The following is a 17,981-nucleotide window of genomic DNA, read 5'->3' as shown; positions in this document are numbered from 1 at the left end:
GTAAAACAAAGGAAGCAAATTAAATATAGAAAATTATTACTATATGCAGTATTTAACCAGAGGTATTTTGATTGCATACAAGGTCTACATATGAAATTGGAAATTATAGGGAATATTTATGAAACAACAATATGGTAGACCGAGTACTGTTGTAACACTTTTTTCTTTATTGCCCAAATACACAAGGATAAACAAGGCATTTGTCTATCAACAAAATACATATGTATCAACAAACATATATATATATATATATATATATATATATATATATATATATATATATATATATATATATATATATATATACATATATATACAGTATCTCACAAAAGTGAGTACACCCCTCACATTTTTGTAAATATTTGATTATATCTTTTGATGTGACAACACTGAAGAAATGACACTTTGCTACAATGTAAAGTAGTGAATGTACAGCTTGTATAACAGTGTAAATTTGCTGTCCCCTCAAAATAACTCAACACACAGCCATGAATGTCAAAACCGCTGGCAACAAAAGTGAGTACACCCCTAAGTGAAAATGTCCAAATTGGGTCCATTCACACCTGAGACCTTGTAACACTAATGAGTCACATGACACCGGGGAGGGAAAATGGCTAATTGGGCCCAATTATAGATATAATCAAATATTTACAAAAATGTGAGGGGTGTACTCACTTTTGTGAGATACTGTATAACTATAGTTCCTATTTTCCATAACTAGTATGTAAAGACAAGAAGCACATTTGTTATAACTGTCCCCCACAGACCACCTTGGATGTTTGCCTGATTTTCTCACTGACATTGCATCCTAGCATGTTGCAAAATATGTTAATTTTAAGGAGACAAATTGATAACTCTAACCAGGAAAGTAGGTTAGTCAGGAATAATGATTTATTCACAATAAAAGAGGAGGAAAAAATGTCAAACTTACCTCCCAAAAAGTATGTTCTCTAATAATTTAGCATCAGTGTGGACTACTTCCTTTAAATTTCCCATGCAGAGAGAGGATGCTAATGTGAATGTGTCACTGATAATGACTTGCATGAGAAAGGAAATTTTCACAGTGTGACAACTGTACTCGATCGGCCCTACATACTAAAACACAAAACAATCACATGTAACATATTTCAGATGTGTAAGTCGCTTTAAAGGCATTTGATGAATGAATTAATGTATTTCTTTAACCCAGAGGGGCACTTCAGCCCTAGTTTGGGCATTGGGTTTGGCCATTACAGCAGTCATTTCATTATTTCATTGTCAAATTTAATGGTTTATCCTGTAGACTTCACCCTCTTATTGAAGTAATAACAGAAAGGATAAAGGTGATGAAATTAAACGTTAAGAGTATTACAACTAAAATTACAGCACTTTTAATGTTAAGACAAATACTGTATGTTGCGCAGATGCTCGCTGATTTGACCAGTCATTCTTTTATTTTCTACATAACCGTAGGGCTGAGACATCAAGTAAATTAAGGCAGCATTTTCTTGACTTTTCATATTTTACATTCTCAATCATAATGACATATAGTAAGAGTGACAGATGATGAATGCAATGAATGTGGCACAACCTGCCCAGATAAAACATGGAATGGTTGAACTTCAGTCTGCACACCATCTTATTAAGGACATAGGGCGATGTATAAAATACAATAGATGTATCTGATATAATCTTTGCCGCCACTGTTAGATAACTCAGCACAGAGCTCTGGTTTTACCAGTTTCAACAATTGCAAGACAACAGCTTCAGTTCCTCAATCATAGAAAGCCCTGTCTGTGTTAAGTGCCGAGTCAGTCTGATGTTCGGGCTTGACAGTGAGTTGCACAGATGTCTGAGAAAGAGCCTCTTTTGACTAATGGTTCAGATAACCTGTTTGCAAGCCGCATGACCTCTAAATCAGATGTGGACCCTACAATTGTGGAGAACTTCAGGAGGAAGCTTAAATATTTCTTCATGAGTCCATGTCAGAAGTACAGAGCGAGGGGTCGTAAGCCATGGAAACTGATGCTGCAAATTCTCAAGATTGCTATCATTACCATTCAGGTATGAGAAACAAAATACTCCAGTAGTGCTTTCTAAACATTATTAAAAAATTAAGATTTAAATTAGAGCCAAATATGGGTTTTCAGCTTGATTCCAGACTAGAGAACATTTGTAATCTCCACTATGAAACTCTCTTGTTATTCTCTAGTTCTTATTCTCATAGAACTAATTCTTCTATGTACTGGTGCAGATAAGAACCAAACAAACACACGTTAAATCAGGAACTTTATAATCTCTATTGCCAACTCTGTAAAAATACAGTGAAAATGGCTTTTGATAAAAGAGGTTCTTTACTACAACCTAAGAATGTTTTTTAAAAGTGTATTTTCTTATTCTTTAAAAAGAAATAGTTTCTTGTGTGCCATTTCTAACACAATTAATTTTCACATACCTCCAAGTTTTAATCAAAATCAGAAACCATGGTTAGGTTTAGCATCTATTGAAAAGTATTTTTAAGTTTAATGCAATTGCAAGAAATAATACAATAAATAAGCAAAACTGGAAATGTGACTGTAAACATAATTTTTATGGTGCATGTCAACCCTAAAAACAAAGATAATGTAATTTATTTTCTTCTTCACTTGAATGAATGCATTCAGGCTCAGTTACCAGGTTTCCACATTGATTGATTGATTGATTGGTTGACTATTTTCTGATTTATTCAGGAATTTAATACGTGCCAAAAATGTTAAATCTCAGTTTATCTGTTTAGATCTCCTATACACTGGCAGCCAAAAGTTTGGAATAATGTACAGATTTTGCTCTTATGGAAAGAAATTGGTACTTTTATTCACCAAAATGGCATTCAACTGATCACAATGTATAGTCAGGACATTAATAATGTGAAAAATTACTATTATAATTTGAAATAAAATTCATAACTTCTTAAACTACATCAAAGAGTTCTCATCAAAAAATCCTCCAGTGTGCAGCAATGACAGCTTTGCAGATCCTTGACATTCTAGCTGTCAGTTTGTCCAGATACTCGGGTGACATTTCACCCCACACTTCCTGTTGCACTTGCCATAAATGTGGCTGTCTTCTCGGGCACTTCTCTCATACTTTACAGTCTAGCTGATCCCACAAAAGCTCAATGAGGTTAAGATCCATAACACTCTTTTCCAATGATCTGTTGTCCAATATCTGTGTTTCTTTCCTACTCTAAACTTTTCTTTTTGTTTTTCTGTTTCAAAAGTGTCTTTTTCTTTGCAATAAAGAAAAAGACACCCCTGAGTCTTCTCTTTACTGTTGTAGATGAAACTGGGGTTGAGCGGGTAGAATTCAATGAAGTTGTCAGCGGAGGACATGTGAGGTGTCTATTTCTCAAACTAGAGACTCTGATGTATTTATCCTCTTGTTTAGTTGTACATCTGCCATTGTATAGCCTTCATTCCTCAAAACAATGATTGGCTGACGAGTTTCTAGAGAAAACTGTTTCTTTTTTGCCATTTTTGACCTAATATTGACCTTAAGACATGCCAGTCCATTGCATAGTGTTGCAACTCAAAAACAAACACAAAGACAATGTTAAGCTCCATTTAACAAACCAAATATCTTTCAACTCTGTTTGATATAATGGAAAGTGATTTTCTAGAATCAAATGAACAATTTAACATGATTACTCAAGGATAAGGTGTTAGAATGATGGCTGCTGGAAATGGGGCCTGTCTAGATTCGATCAAAAATGACTTTTTTCAAATAGTGATGGTGCTGTTTATCACATGGCACAATGTCCTGACTATACTTTGTGATCAGTTGAATGCCACTTTGGTGAATTAAAGTACCAATTTCCTTCCGAAACAGCAAAATCTAGACATTATTCCAAACTTTTGGCTGCCAGTGTATAAGGAATGCCTGTTCATACATTTGACAATAATATGCTTGTATTTTACATTTGTTGCTAGTTAGTCTCCTTTGGATTGAGCAATGAGATGATGGTCACCTTCAAAGAAGAGAATATCATCGCCTTCAAGCATTTCTTCCTGAAAAATTACCAGGACAGTGATTCAGATTATGCCGTATACACCAAACATGAGGTCCATGACCACATCCAGCATATAATCAAAAGGGTAATGCAGATTACATGTTTGGCTGAATGATACAGTTCAATTATATAATTTTCATGTCAAGAAATAATTTTGTGTTCCTCTAATGTCCTTTAATGTCATTTTTCCATGGGGATAAAAAGTAACTTGCTAGCATTTATAATGTAGTTCATAGATTGGATTTATCTGTTGTTTGCATAATCTCATTTGATATGTATATATTATTATTATAATTTGTTTTTTAGTATGTACACCTACAGAATTTTACTGTTGGTAATCATGCATTTGAGAAGATTGATGGCATGTTCACCCCTCTGTCCCTCTGTCAAGACTTCTATCGACATGCTAACATTTCACCTACCAATGAGACCTTTGATATTGACCCTCATGTGGAGACAGGTATAATCTACTTTATGATAATATATTGAATTCAATATCTATATTGTGGGGAGTAACTGAAATGCTAAGATATTGCATACAATTTTCAACTATCACAAAGTCTTTGTTTAATTTAGAATTCTGTTAACTAATGAGATTAGTTAATATATATTACATTTATTAACAATATAGAATTTGTTTTTACATTATTAATTCACTTGTTTTGTTTGTTTCTTTGTTTGCAGAATGCATTTCCATTTACCCCATACCACCCTACAAGAATGATTGTTTGGCAAATGACACAAACTTCACTTTAGACTTTCAAAAGTGTGTACACAATGTTCTACTCTTATCTACAAGATTCATCCGTTTAAATGAAGTTATTATATTTTATCAAGTTTATTTATTATCATTTGTATTATTATTTTATCATTAAATGTACCTTATTATGTTGTCTTGACGAAGCCAACATACTGTAATTCTAAAAAAGTGGTTTAGATTTTTTTTAATTATTGACAAGTTTGATGATTTACGTTAATGGAATGTTCAAATAGGCCAAAGGAATGCTCGTTAATTCAAACTCCAACTGTCAAAAATTCAAATGTAAACAAACCCACAAATGCCTTTACATAAGTTCTATCTATCTATCTATCTATCTATCTATCTATCTATCTATCTATCTATCTATCTATCTATCTATCTATCTATCTATCTGTCTGTCTGTCTGTCTGTCTGTCTGTCTGTCTGTCTGTCTGTCTATCTATCTATCTATCTATCTGACTGGCTGGCTGGCTGGCTGGCTGGCTAGCTAGCTTGCTAGCTTGCTAACTTGCTTTTTGTTTTACTGTAATGTCTGTATAACCATCAAACTTAAAACTTTGATAAATCACAGACAAGGCTTTGTCGAGCCAACATAAAATTTTGTCTTGACGTTCCCATCTAGTTGATGATGTGATATCCTCTGATTTTTTTTCCTAGACTGTTAAAAGTGAACATTTATTTCAAAGTAAAAGCGATCAACCTTCAAACAGTACAACATCAAGAGTTGCCTGACTGCTATGACTTTAGCATTAATGTGAGTGCTGCACACAGTTTTACATTTCACACATTTGTTTGTGAAATCTTAACCATCAAATTTGATTTTATAACTAGAGATGAACTGACCCTGACGTTGCATTTCTCCCAAAGTTCTCTGTTACTTATCATCTAAAGACGCCTACTTCTGCTTTAGCTCATTTGACTCATTTGAAAAGAACATTTTATGTAATTTTGTTGGACATGACCACAATATTTCCAGGATTGACAAACATAGGTTGGTTTTGACACTTGAAAGCTATTTCCCTCTTCTCCCTCATTTTGGTTTTATTTTCCCTCTTGTCAAGCATTTTGCTCCCAGGTTTGATGTAATTCGTTCACAAGGTCACAAGTTCTTTAATTGTTGTATACATCAACCACAGAATGACTGACTCAAATCTGGAATTCCCTTTGCATAGATTTCATTGATTTAGAGAGTTCATAATGTGTTATTTTGAATTCCAGGTCATGTTTGACAACCAGGCACACAGTGGGCAAATCAAGATATCTCTAAACAGTGATGTACAGATAAAGGTTTGTAAGGACTGCAACGTTTCTGGCTCAAGTAAGTTGGTTTATGATATAGTATCATTAATGCAATATCTTATTGTAAAAAGCAAAACAAAAACATGATAGTGTACGATATATATCGTCCAATAGGGGGCAGTGCATTCCCCTCCCATATATACAGGTGGTCAGTTTTCCAATCAGGGTGAACAAATATCGCTTCAAGTAATTTTAGTCACTGACATGTAGCAACGCACTGATCGCAACTCAATGCAAAGAGAGTCATAATGACTGTGTAAAAATGTGAAAGGATCTTTTGCTGTGTTTGTTCCAGCAGACATTCACTTCCGGCTCATAGTTCTGTTTGACTGTGTGGTCATCTGCGCCTGTCTGCTTTCACTCATCCTCTGCACACGCTCAGTCTACACCGGCATTCTTCTACAGTTTGTAAGTCTTCAGGGTACGAAAGCCACTTTCATTCACTGACAACCACTTAAAGGGGCAGCTGCCTACATAAACAGAGATTGAATGAGATCTGAATATCACAAGTCACTGATTTGATGCTCTGTATATGGGAAATTTGGGGCATCCTTCAAGTCTGGAATGTGCATATGATCCAAAATTGATGATTAGTTTGGCCATTTTTTGACAGAGCATATATGTGTCAATAGAAATGATATAGATGTAATTGTCATGTCTGTTCCCAACAGGAGTATACTACATTTGTGTCTGTTCAACATGGTAAAACAGTGTCTTGGTCAGAGAGAATGGAGTTCATCAATGGCTGGTATATTCTTATCATCACCAGCGACACACTGACTATTATTGGTTCAGTTCTCAAAATATGCATACAGAGTAAGGTGAGCAACATGAGAGACACAACAAAATGGATGATTTTCAATGCTGCTGTTTACCAGTGGAGGAAACAAGTCACATGCTGTCTCTTCTGTTCATCACATAAGCAGACAAGTGGTTTAGATCAGAGTATTTGCTCTTTTTTTAGGAACTGACAAACTACGATGTGTGCAGTATTCTGCTGGGCTCTGCAACAATGCTGGTGTGGATTGGAGTCATGCGTTACCTGAGCTTTTTTCAGAAGTATTATGTAAGATGTTTACAGTAATTATGTAATTTGCCTTATGTAGTCATTTTATCTTAAGGTGTTTGAAGAGAGTTCACCAGTCAGAAATATAGAATGGCACATGACTATAAATATCTGTGTGCAGTTGCAACTAACCCCTTCAGTTAATGGAATGTTCCGAGTTCAATACAAGTTCAAGTGATGTTTCACCCAAAATTGAAAATTCAATCATCATTTACTCACCCTCATGCCATCCCAGATGTGTGTGACTTTCTTTCTTCTGTAGAACACAAATTAAGCTCTGTAGGTCCATACAATGCAAGTGAATGGTGGCCAGAACTTAAAAGCACAAAAAGGAAACATAAAAATAATCCAGTGTGTGCTGAGTGACTCCGGTCAGGCTTCCTAAGCAACCAATTGGCCCGGTTGCTAGGGAGGGTAGAGTAACATGGGTTAACCTCCTTAAGTATCGCTATAATGTGGTTCTCGCTCTCTGTGGGACACGCGGTGAGTTGTGCATGGATGCCGCGAAGAATAGCATGAATAGACAACTGAGATTCATCCTCCGCCACCCAGATTGAGGCGAGTCACTACGCCACCATGAGGACTTAGAGCACATTGGGAATTAGACATTCCAAATTGGGGAGAAAAGGGGGAAAAAATGATTAAATAATCCATAGGACTCCAATGGTTTAATCCATGTCTTCAGAAGTGATATGATAGATGTGAGTGAGAAACAGATGAATAAGTAAATCCCTTTTTACTATAAATCTACTCCTTTGACCAGCCTCGAACAGAAGGTGGCGATATGCACTCGCCAAGTATGCAAATCGACAAAAAAACAAAAGAATGTGGAAGTAAAAGTGAAACTGGAGATTTATAGTAAAATAGGACTTACATACTGTTTTCTTTCTCATCCACACATGTCATATCAATTCAGAAGACATGGATTTAACCACTGGAGTCATATGAATGACATTTATGTTGCCATTTATGTGATTTTTTTTCTTTTTTATTCAAAAGTTCTTTCAACATATCGTTTATGTCTTGTGGCTATTCTTTTGACCGTATTTTAACGTTTACGGATTGGCCCCATTCACTTCCATTGTAGTGCCTCACTGTATCCTCACTGTAACACTGTTTTTTTATAGAAAAGGAGGGATGAGTCGAAATATTTTTTTGTGGTAATCAATATTATGCCACAAATGCTGTCGATTGACCTTTACTTGTACTGAACCCAGAATATTCCTTTAAGAAAACCCTTAATTATATTATAGAGTCACTATAGGTTTCTTAACTTAGGGGTTTGTTGCAAATGGCCCCTGGCCTTCAAACTTGGCATTGATTTACAGTCATTGATTACATTTTCAATGCCACTTGGAATTATATTTTGTTATCTTTTTTTTTTTGTGTCTTCAGATCCTCATTCTCACTCTGCGGGCTGCTGTACCCAACGTGATGCGATTCTCCCTCTGTGCTGTTATGATCTATCTCAGTTACTGCTTTTGCGGATGGATTGTGTTGGGGCCACACCATGAAAACGTGAGAGACATTTAATATATTGCATGGTATAACTGTTGTATACTGCCTCACTAGTATGGGGCAAGTCAAAAGTATAGCAACAAGACATAAACAATATGCATGATAACATGATTTTAGTGTGATAAAATCACTTACCGACTGTATCTGTGCAAAGATACATCCAATACTGAGATTACAGGGTCTGTTGTCAAGGCAACAACATTATAATATTGGCTATAACTTTACACAGTTATGGTAAGCGATTTTCTTTTTTTTTTTTTTTCACACTAAAATCATGTTAACATGCATATTGTTTATGTTTATTCTTCTGGCTATACATTTGAAAAAGTGAGTATTTTAGTGTTTACTGATTGGCCCCCATTCACTTCCATTGTAAGTGCATCACTGTAACATAGATTTATGCTTTTTTTAATTTTTTATAAATAAAGCAAACATGCCCTTGATATTTATTAAGCTGGGGATATAAATCAATAAATGCGTCCCTTCTATATGAACAAATTTAATATGTTAATGATATGGTATATTATGTTTATTTCATCTCAGTTTCGGACATTTAATATGGCGGCCGACTGCCTGTTCTCCATGATCAATGGAGATGAAATCTACTCCACCTTCACTAAGCTCCGCGACAGGAATTATCTTGTGTGGGTGTTCAGCAGGATGTACGTCTACAGCTTCATTCCTCTATTCACCTACATGGTTTTGAGTCTCTTCATCGCCCTAATCACAGACACATATGAGACAATAAAGGTGAGCTCATCAACATCTTCTATATACCTCATCTATGCTAAAAAGCCATATGTTTCATAGTAGACATCAACATAACAGTCATTCATAATTTTGGCTTCACCTCTGGTTTTTCTTATACTGCAGCATTATCAGAAGGATGGAGCTCCATTTTCTGAACTGCAGGCTTTCATAGCTGAATGCAGGGATCCACCTGACTCAGGGAAATACATGATGGATGAAGAGGCCTCCACCTCTGGCTGCCTTTGTGCTCCTTTTGTATATTGTGCCTGAAGCTGATGAGAAACCTGTAGGAGCAACACATTTATATACTGCTCCAAAAATGCACAAAACTTGTTTGAACAGGAACACTTTTTTTCCTTCCAAAGTATTTAAAGCACAGAAACAACCTCTCCTAGTACTCGCCATTTAACATGATATGTGCACTTTAATGTAAGCTGCTTTGATAAGGAGTCATCTGTTGAGAACATTAGTGTATATGAAGGGCAGCTTCATATTTCAAGTTTGAAATGAATGTGGGCTGCATGGAGCTCTACAGTAGTGTTAGTTTGTAATTACTGATACTGACTTTCTTTGTGCTGCTTTCTGTTGAACAAGCCTATGCATCTTCTTTTTTTTTTTTTACATGTTTATTTATTTAATTTTAGTTAGTGACACGTTTTGACACCAAGGAATTTTGTTATGTTCAATATTCAAATGTTTATATCTTAAAATTATTTTTTTGGAGTAACAAGTGCACACACACACACAAAAAAAATTCCTTAATCAAAGCACTACATTCTGTCAACAAATACACCAAACCTTTCTTGTTTTGCACATACAGCAAGAATGTCACATGATCAGTCATTTTATGTTCTGTTAAGCTATAATCATCTTGTAGTTTATAATGTCTTGTGCACCATAAATTTTCCAGTAGGTATTGTACACAGATGAGACAATTATAACAATAAATCACCCAATCCAAAACCCAAAAATAAGGAATAGTAAAATGTTGTAATAATATTAATTTTTTTTCCTGTGCCTAGACCAGTTAAAATAATTTTTAGTGCAACTCAGAAACATTATAAAAATTAATTAATTAGTTTAATGTGTGCATCTATGTCAATTAGGACATTTTTTGTAATTACACGAATTCACCCTAAATAAGTAAATATATATATATATATTTAAAAAAAATAATCAAGCAAATATATTTTCGGCATTTTCATTTAGTAACCTAACAGTGTTTTTATATATATATATATACATTAATAAGTATTTTAATTACTTTGAATAAATTACTTTCAGGGGAAAAACATTTTGTTTTTATGTCTTAATTAAATTTGATTTTATTTTATTTTATTTTTTTTTCATTATTTAAAAAAAAAAAATTTCATGAATGCAGACGTTAAACACCTGTTGCGTGTTGTTCCGGGTAGGTAGGAGAAAAGATCCAGCCAATGAGGTGTTGCAATACTGGTTGCTTGACAACGGGTTGGCCAATGAGCGTCGCGTTTGTTTGTCTAGAAGGACGGAGGCTCACTTCAAACCACCCGAACATCTCGAGCGCCTCAGGGCAGGTGAATGAAACTCGCCCTGCAATCACACATCCACACGCGAGCGCGCACGGGATCTTTAAACACCGATCAAAACTATCGATCAAACCCGCGTGTGGACGAGGATGTGTTAATCGGACCGTGTTTGGAGTGTCAGTGTAGGCTACCTGCAGCTGAAGGTAAGACAACTTGTCTCTTAATCGAGTGTGCTCTATCAGAACACCCCCTCAATAATCAAAACAAGCAAGTACAACCCACCTCCGATATTTATACCATTATCAATGGAAACATAGATGCTTCATGCTGCAAATCCTCTATTATTCAAGCCATTTCTTCACCCTTGTCAATCATTCAGATCAGTTAGTTCATCGATAGATAGATACACGCATAAAGGTAAGAGTCAATAATAATGTATAGTGTAATGTGTTTTCACTGCGTTTATTGTTGTACACATTATATTGTGTATAATGATTGTGGTTCAATGCACTTTGCTCTTGATTGAAAGGGTTGTCTTGATTTCAGAGATGTGGACATGCGTGTAAACAGGTGTTTGCAGTCATAATGGCATCACACAGCAATCTGTTTTTAAACAACCACACCGACACACACTGGAACCTAAATGGAGATCTTTGCTGACCGATCTTCAGAAAAGTGTCTGTACAAATTCTGTACAAACACTTCTGTCACAATAATGTGAAATCTCATTTTTAATTTGATCAAATATGCCATCAGGCTCCAGCAACATAAAACGGTTGGAGACAGCCAGCCAGAGTTAAATAGGGACTTTTAAAGAGGGATTAGCCGTCTGTTTTAGTGTGAAGATTTAGATTAGCTGGTGTTGTGTGACGTTTGGAAGAAGAGATTTGCAGAGGACATTGTGTCTGACATCTCCTTAGCTTTGTGAATAATGAACAAATACTAGATATAAAGATCTGAGAAAGCCAATTTGATTTTTCTCTTAACCTCACATTGTGTGCTGTGTTGACAGTCGGCCCAAATTAACCGTGTTGTTTCTCTAAGATTAATAGAACCATATGAGAAGTATTTTGGGGAGGTTAGAATGTGGTTTATTGTTAAGTATTTCTCTGTATGCCTCTCGTCAAGAGAGAAGCCGTTTCAGGCAACAATCATGCCATGGTCCAAATCATTGAGATCACATTTTCCCCATTCTGATGGTTGATGTGAACATTAACTGAAGCTTCTGACCCTTATCTGCATTATTTTATGCATGGCACTACTGCCACACGATTGGCTGATTAGATAATCTCATGGATTACTGTTGGTGTCAGATGGGCTGGTTTGAGTATTTCTGTAACTGCTGATCTCCTGAGATTTACACACACAACAGGGTGATTCTCATGAAATCCAGATTTAGAAGGTGTCCAGCATCAGAATTTTTAAAATGCCCTTAAAGCCAATTTTCTTTTTGCACATATAAGATTAAGGTCTGAAATTACTATAACCATTATTTTTAGAAGATTTAAAAAAATATTTCCTATATAATTATTTAAAATATTTTAGATGGAAGTCCATAAAAAAATTATCATTACCGCAACATGACATTACATTAAATATATGGTAAAAAATGTGTATTTTTGGCTAATGTTAAAGTAGACTCTTATTACTCATGCTCAAAGCTATGTAAAACTCTGGAGAGATTACTTTTTCATATTTATAATTTTTTGTAATTTCCTTATTTTCTCTCATTACCGAAACATACTTGATGATTTACAATTTCTTTTATTTAATTGTTTTACTAAAAGATAACATACAAATTTGTTATGTAGCAGACCTTAAATAAGTAGTGTTGTATAATATGTATATACATTTTAAAACAATATATGATTATCTAAGTATTACTTAATTTGTAAAAAAGATACATGTTGCGGTAATGAAAATGCCATTTCGGTAATGAGGATCAATGTTTCGGAAATTAGATTTAGCTCACACATTCACTGTTGACAAAGGGGTTTGATGCCTAACCCTATTTTACACATTTAAAACGCATACAATTTTTAAAAATAATATTTATTTCATAAACAGAGTTTCATTTTCTCATTTATCGTAATCATCACAGTACCATGCCTTGTGTTAACAAGTGTTGTGTATACAAGTTACAGTCTTATGCTCATAAAGAATCATGTCATGTAGCCTATGCTACGCATGAGAAGAAATGGTGTTAGACACAGAGATACGTGCTTGAAGAAACACACTTTATTATATTTTTTAAAAACAGACAAAAGAAAAGCCATAAATCCTCGTGTCTGATTGGCTGTTTGTTCAGAGGTGTGCAGTGCTAGTTTGTCTTGTGGAACAAGCGCATGTAAAGAGTTTTCACAAAAAAAAGTTATTCTCAGTTTTATTCATCTGAAATTATTTCCAAGAATAATGTAATCTATGAGAATCCTGCTAATTATCTCTGATCATCTCAGGAGGTGCTGTGAGTTTAGTTTTTTAACATGCATTGTGAACGCAACTCTGCATGTTCAGTAATCTATATCTTTGTATTAGAGAAACAAAGCCAAAAGTGATTAAATCATAAAATAATACAATACAAGACAAGTTCACCTTGAACCAAAAATTTTGTTTTCTTTTATTTTCTTTAGGTAGTATTAACTGTATTACCAAAACGCAATACAAACACAATTTCAATAAGAACACATATTTGGCAGCATTATTTTGGGAACAGAAGGGAATTTATTAGGCTTCTTTATTATGATGATTATTATTATCTTTAAATTGATAATTGTCTTTAGTTAGAAGTAATTTTCCACCTGTTGTCGTTGACGGGGCCATTGGTGACGGTAAACGTTTGGATTTGGGGAGGTAGTTATATAAGATTTTTTGATCACTTCATTATTTTATTTGCTTTTTCGTTTAGTTTAATGTGAATTTTGAATGTAGAAGTTTTTCATGTTTCAGTAAATTAATTAAAATTTTAAAGCAAAAATATTCACCGACCTTCAGCTGGATGGGTTTATGATGTAATCGGATATTGCAATATTTTTTTTAAATGGTTATCGATAAAATATTTTTTAGATATTGCCCAGCCCTAGTAAGCAGCCACTTAGAAACCAACTAGCAATGCCATAGCAACTGCAGAGAACAACCATGTAACCGTATAGCAACGTGCTTAACCAAGACCGCATCAGTGATCGGCCGCTTTTTCAGCCGCCTTTGTTTCAGAAGTATTTTTTCATGAATGAGTTCTAAGCCATCCAAACCAACAAGCTCTGCAGTGAATCACAGCATTACAAACTTTGATTTGAAGCAAAAAAAAAAAAGCTTTTTAAAATATTGATGGGTCTGATTGGTAAATATTTCTCTTCACCAGAAATTCTTCTATTTAAAATTTATCAGAGTTTTAATTGAAGTTAAAATAACGGAGACTGATGCTTCAACAGAAGCTAGATGAAGTTACTTTTTACGCCACTTCCGGGTTCTTTTGTAGCTCACAAAAGAACTGCTGTCTATCACCCCTTGTCTCAAAATGAGCTGAAAATGCCTCAAAAGTGCTATTTGTGGGGTTGAAACACACCATTTCCTGCAGATCTCAGTTCAGGACACACTGGGCTGTCAGTAAAAGATTAAACTTTCAACGTATGGAGGAGTCCTGTAACAAAACAACTTAGTGCAGATCACAGCTGAGTTTGTCTTTGGGGAAAAAGTAACAAAACTTCATCTGGTAAGAAACCTCATTAAGTTTTTACATTGAAACCTGTTTGAGTCAAAAGATTACAGTCACTAATTTCATCTGATATGTCATTTGTCAAATTTGAGCAATTTAACATGGAACGGCACACTGTTAAACACAATGACCACTATAGTGGACATAACACTCATTTTTCATTAGAAATCCTATATTTACTGTGCATTTTCACATTAAGACAAAAAAATTTGCTTTCTGATACCAGTGCAACAGACAGCACACTGGAGGTTAAGTCATTCACTACATAGGGAGCAAGGGAGCATCCTATAGCTTTCTATGCAGCTAAGTGCATGCACTTCGATCATCCGGTCAAAAGTTCAGTTTCAGGCTGCAGATGATGTTTGGACCACTCAACATGTTTGGCAGACATGGAGCAATGATAATCAGTGCATGGATTCAGAATTTATAATGTATCATTTTATATTAGCATGGTTGACAGTGAGTGTATGATGCTGGCCATTACTTTGAATCAGAATTAATTGTTTAATCAGAATTATGCTATTTGTAAAATGATTGGTAAAACTGTTAAAATGCTTCAGCACTGGCTCATTAAGAATAACTTCACTGGTATTGGGCGATACTGAGAGTTCAGGTATCGGAAAAATGGTATTGTGCATCCTTAGTATTTATCAACTGGTACATGTCCGACATAATCATACAGGTCTATTGAACAGTCAAAAACATACGTTTTCAGAAAGAGCCCACTTAATTTCTTCACTGTAAACCATATATAATATCTTTTATTAACATTTACAGTAAAATGTACTAATATTGGTGTATTAACTGAATTTGGAATTGCCTTCACCTCCAGATTGCACTTAATTATGCTTCTGTAATAGAAGTAATCTGATCTGAGATCAGCTTCTTTACCTGTCTTATCGGCTATATGAAATACACCTTAATGCTTTTCTCTAATCTCCTGTGCTTTTCTTCCTCTACACATTTTCTCCACCCCCTCCGTCACTCGCTGGTTTTGTTAATCCCACAGTAGTATTGCATGGCTCTTAATCCAGCATCACAGGCCTTCTGCTGTGTAATCCAGTGTGCTGGCTGTTCTATTTCAGGACCAGCGGCCCTGCACTGGCCTCTGTCTCGGTCCCAGCCACACTAGTCCAGCCTCGCATCTCCTTGGGTGACCAGAACACCCGAGCGTCCCATCTTGGCTGAATGTTGACATTGGAGATTGGTGGATGCCAACAATGATGCCAGATCCATATCTCGGTGAGCATTGTATGCAGTTCATATCATTTTGGAGTTTGGATCTTGTTATTAAACCTGAGCTAATTAAAATGGAAAGTGTGCAATTTATGTAAAAAAATTAGTGGTTGACCGATATATCGGTTTTACCGATAGTTACTTTCTGGAACTATTGGTTATCGGCAAAAATCTAGTTCCTGGTTGTTTTTATTATTATTGTAACTCCTTATAAGGTCATAAAAAATTAGCACCCAAGAGGTTTTGTGGTTAAGTAGATTATTTATATGTTCATGTTAATGTTTTTGTTGATTTTGACTGTTGGTATTTTTTGGAGAAAATGGAGAAAGTCTGTTTTTATTGTCAGATCACTGATGATCTACGATTGATGAATGAATTTAAGATTCATTAAATACATTTTTTAAAAACTATCGGCCGATTAATCGGTTATCTGCCTTTTCCACCAGTTTAGTTATCGGTATCGGCAAAAAACACTATCGATCGACCTCTAGTTAAAATACTTACTCCAATAATAGTTTAAGATTTAGAGACAGTTTTAAGTCATTTGACTTCCTGAAAGGTGTAAACACTGACACTGAACACTGAGGGTATCAAAATATGGCTGTTTGTGTGAGCATCCGACCGACCCGTCAATGTCTTTTTTTTTTATTTTTTATAATGTTAAAATTTCTCCATATTCTCTCTCTTTTTTCATACTTGAATATGCTTAAGCAAATTAGGTATATGTTTTGCCTTGATGTTTCCTGGACTTTCAACTAAATCTCAACTATTATTACAAACTAAATCAGGTTACCTTTTTATTACTGAACTCTTTCACAGCTACATAACCCCATGTGAAAACCAACATGTTAGTGGATTTGAGAGCTTCAGGTTTCAACAGGCTCTAATAACGGGCTCTGCCCTGTCTTTTGTCTTCTGTACAGAGACCAAAGGGCTTTCCAGTATTTCTGGGATCAGCATGTCTCCTCCCAGGCAGAATTCCTTCCCATCACTCCATTCCACCATGGCACTGCCCAAAACCTCTTACAGTGTGTTAAGTGCTTTCTGCACTGAGGAGAACGTGCCCCAGTGTATCACATACATCAATCAGGTACATTAAGCTGGGTGGGGTTTCAAAGTGTTGCTCATGCTTACCTGGTAGATGTGTGATAATGAGAAATCTCAAGGGTTTAAGTATTTACTATATCTTTCATGTTGGTATGTTATGATACATTTCATCATACATCTAAGTGAACTATTCACTTTAATCCATTAGATTTAACTCATAAAACTTCAAACATTTTATATGTAAAGAAAGACAAATTGATTAGCCTGAATTTTGTGTAACCTACTAACCCCTGAGCCAGTCAGTGGAAAGAGAAGGTACCCTACATTTAACTTCTTGACATTTTGAGTAACTCTAAACTTGACCGTAAAGTTACACGAAGATAGTAGTCTTGTATGAAAGTTCATGTTTAGTTTTGGCTCGTTTTAGAATTTGAGATTAGTCAAGTATTACACAACAAAAGCATTGCAAAAACATGTTTTATACATCAGGCTGTAGTAATACGCAAACAAACTCAAAAATAAAAATAAAAAAGAGGTCATATGGGTAGCACTTTCTATGAAGCCTGTATTTTAAAATGCATTGTAAAGACATTATGCATTTATGCATTTGTGATGCCTTTACGATGCGTTATAACTCGTTTATGATGCCTTTATAATGGCTAATGCCTTTATTATGCATATAAAATGCATTACAAATATTGGCTTTAAAGAAAGTGTTACTAAAAATATGTCTCAAAGGGCAAGAAGAATATAATATAGCTGCAAGCAACGTTGACGGGCCCAAGCACAACTGGTCCATATCCATGCATTTGCTTTCGGAGAACAATGTAAGGTGGACGCATATTTGGCATTTGACATAATGCTAAACAATTTTGAAGCATTTTGGGAAATATAAGTCTGTTGTAAGAGCCACACTTCCTGCTGCAGGTGATGACGCTATGACTGTGACCCAATATAGTCAAATCCATATTATTAGCCCCAAAACTAAACTTGCATCTCAATTTTGATCTAAATCACACATTCCACTCAGAAGATATCAGACACTTCCTGTTTCCCAT

General features: G+C 35.1%; 2 protein-coding genes across 5 annotated transcripts in view; both read left to right on the top strand.

The window, feature by feature from the left end:
• Positions 1 to 1,811: 1,811 nt before the first annotated feature.
• LOC127645370 (mucolipin-3-like) lies at positions 1,812 to 10,390 on the top strand. 3 transcript variants are annotated; one of them, XM_052128968.1, is made up of 12 exons: positions 1,812 to 2,043; positions 3,948 to 4,112; positions 4,334 to 4,487; positions 4,712 to 4,793; positions 5,445 to 5,541; positions 6,006 to 6,105; positions 6,385 to 6,494; positions 6,758 to 6,907; positions 7,051 to 7,152; positions 8,548 to 8,670; positions 9,214 to 9,420; positions 9,544 to 10,390. In XM_052128968.1, the coding sequence occupies exons 1-12, from the start codon at positions 1,828 to 1,830 to the stop codon at positions 9,688 to 9,690; spliced, it is 1,653 nt and encodes a 550-aa protein (XP_051984928.1). In that variant the 5' UTR covers positions 1,812 to 1,827; the 3' UTR covers positions 9,691 to 10,390. The 3 variants fall into 3 exon arrangements, with proteins under 3 accessions (XP_051984928.1, XP_051984927.1, XP_051984929.1); XM_052128967.1 differs by having other exon boundaries at positions 6,382 to 6,494; XM_052128969.1 differs by having other exon boundaries at positions 1,865 to 2,043; positions 3,952 to 4,112; positions 6,382 to 6,494.
• Positions 10,391 to 10,934: 544 nt separating this feature from the next.
• LOC127644736 (afadin- and alpha-actinin-binding protein-like) overlaps positions 10,935 to 17,981 on the top strand; it is a 37,879-nt gene continuing 30,832 nt past the window's right edge. For both annotated transcript variants that reach the window (XM_052128077.1, XM_052128076.1), the window contains exons 1-3: positions 10,935 to 11,131; positions 15,726 to 15,882; positions 16,800 to 16,966. In XM_052128077.1, coding sequence (XP_051984037.1) covers positions 15,852 to 15,882; positions 16,800 to 16,966 — 198 coding nt within the window. In that variant the 5' untranslated portion in view covers positions 10,935 to 11,131; positions 15,726 to 15,851. The remainder of the gene's footprint in view (positions 11,132 to 15,725; positions 15,883 to 16,799; positions 16,967 to 17,981) is intronic.

The sequence above is a fragment of the Xyrauchen texanus genome, chromosome 6, assembly GCF_025860055.1.
Source record: "Xyrauchen texanus isolate HMW12.3.18 chromosome 6, RBS_HiC_50CHRs, whole genome shotgun sequence".
In the NCBI taxonomy this organism is placed as follows: Eukaryota; Metazoa; Chordata; class Actinopteri; order Cypriniformes; family Catostomidae; genus Xyrauchen; species Xyrauchen texanus.
The sequence above is the reverse complement of the archived record's forward strand: the minus strand, read 5'-3'. Positions and strand labels throughout refer to the sequence as shown.

Coding starts and splice junctions, on each gene's coding strand:
- LOC127645370 (XM_052128967.1), top strand. CDS start 1,828: ATGTCTGAGAAAGAGCCTCTTTTGACTAATGGTTCAGATAACCTGTTT. Junction 5,542..6,005: donor GCTATGACTTTAGCATTAAT/GTGAGTGCTGCA, acceptor TTTGAATTCCAG/GTCATGTTTGACAACCAGGC. Junction 6,106..6,381: donor CTGCAACGTTTCTGGCTCAA/GTAAGTTGGTTT, acceptor TGTTTGTTCCAG/CAGACATTCACTTCCGGCTC.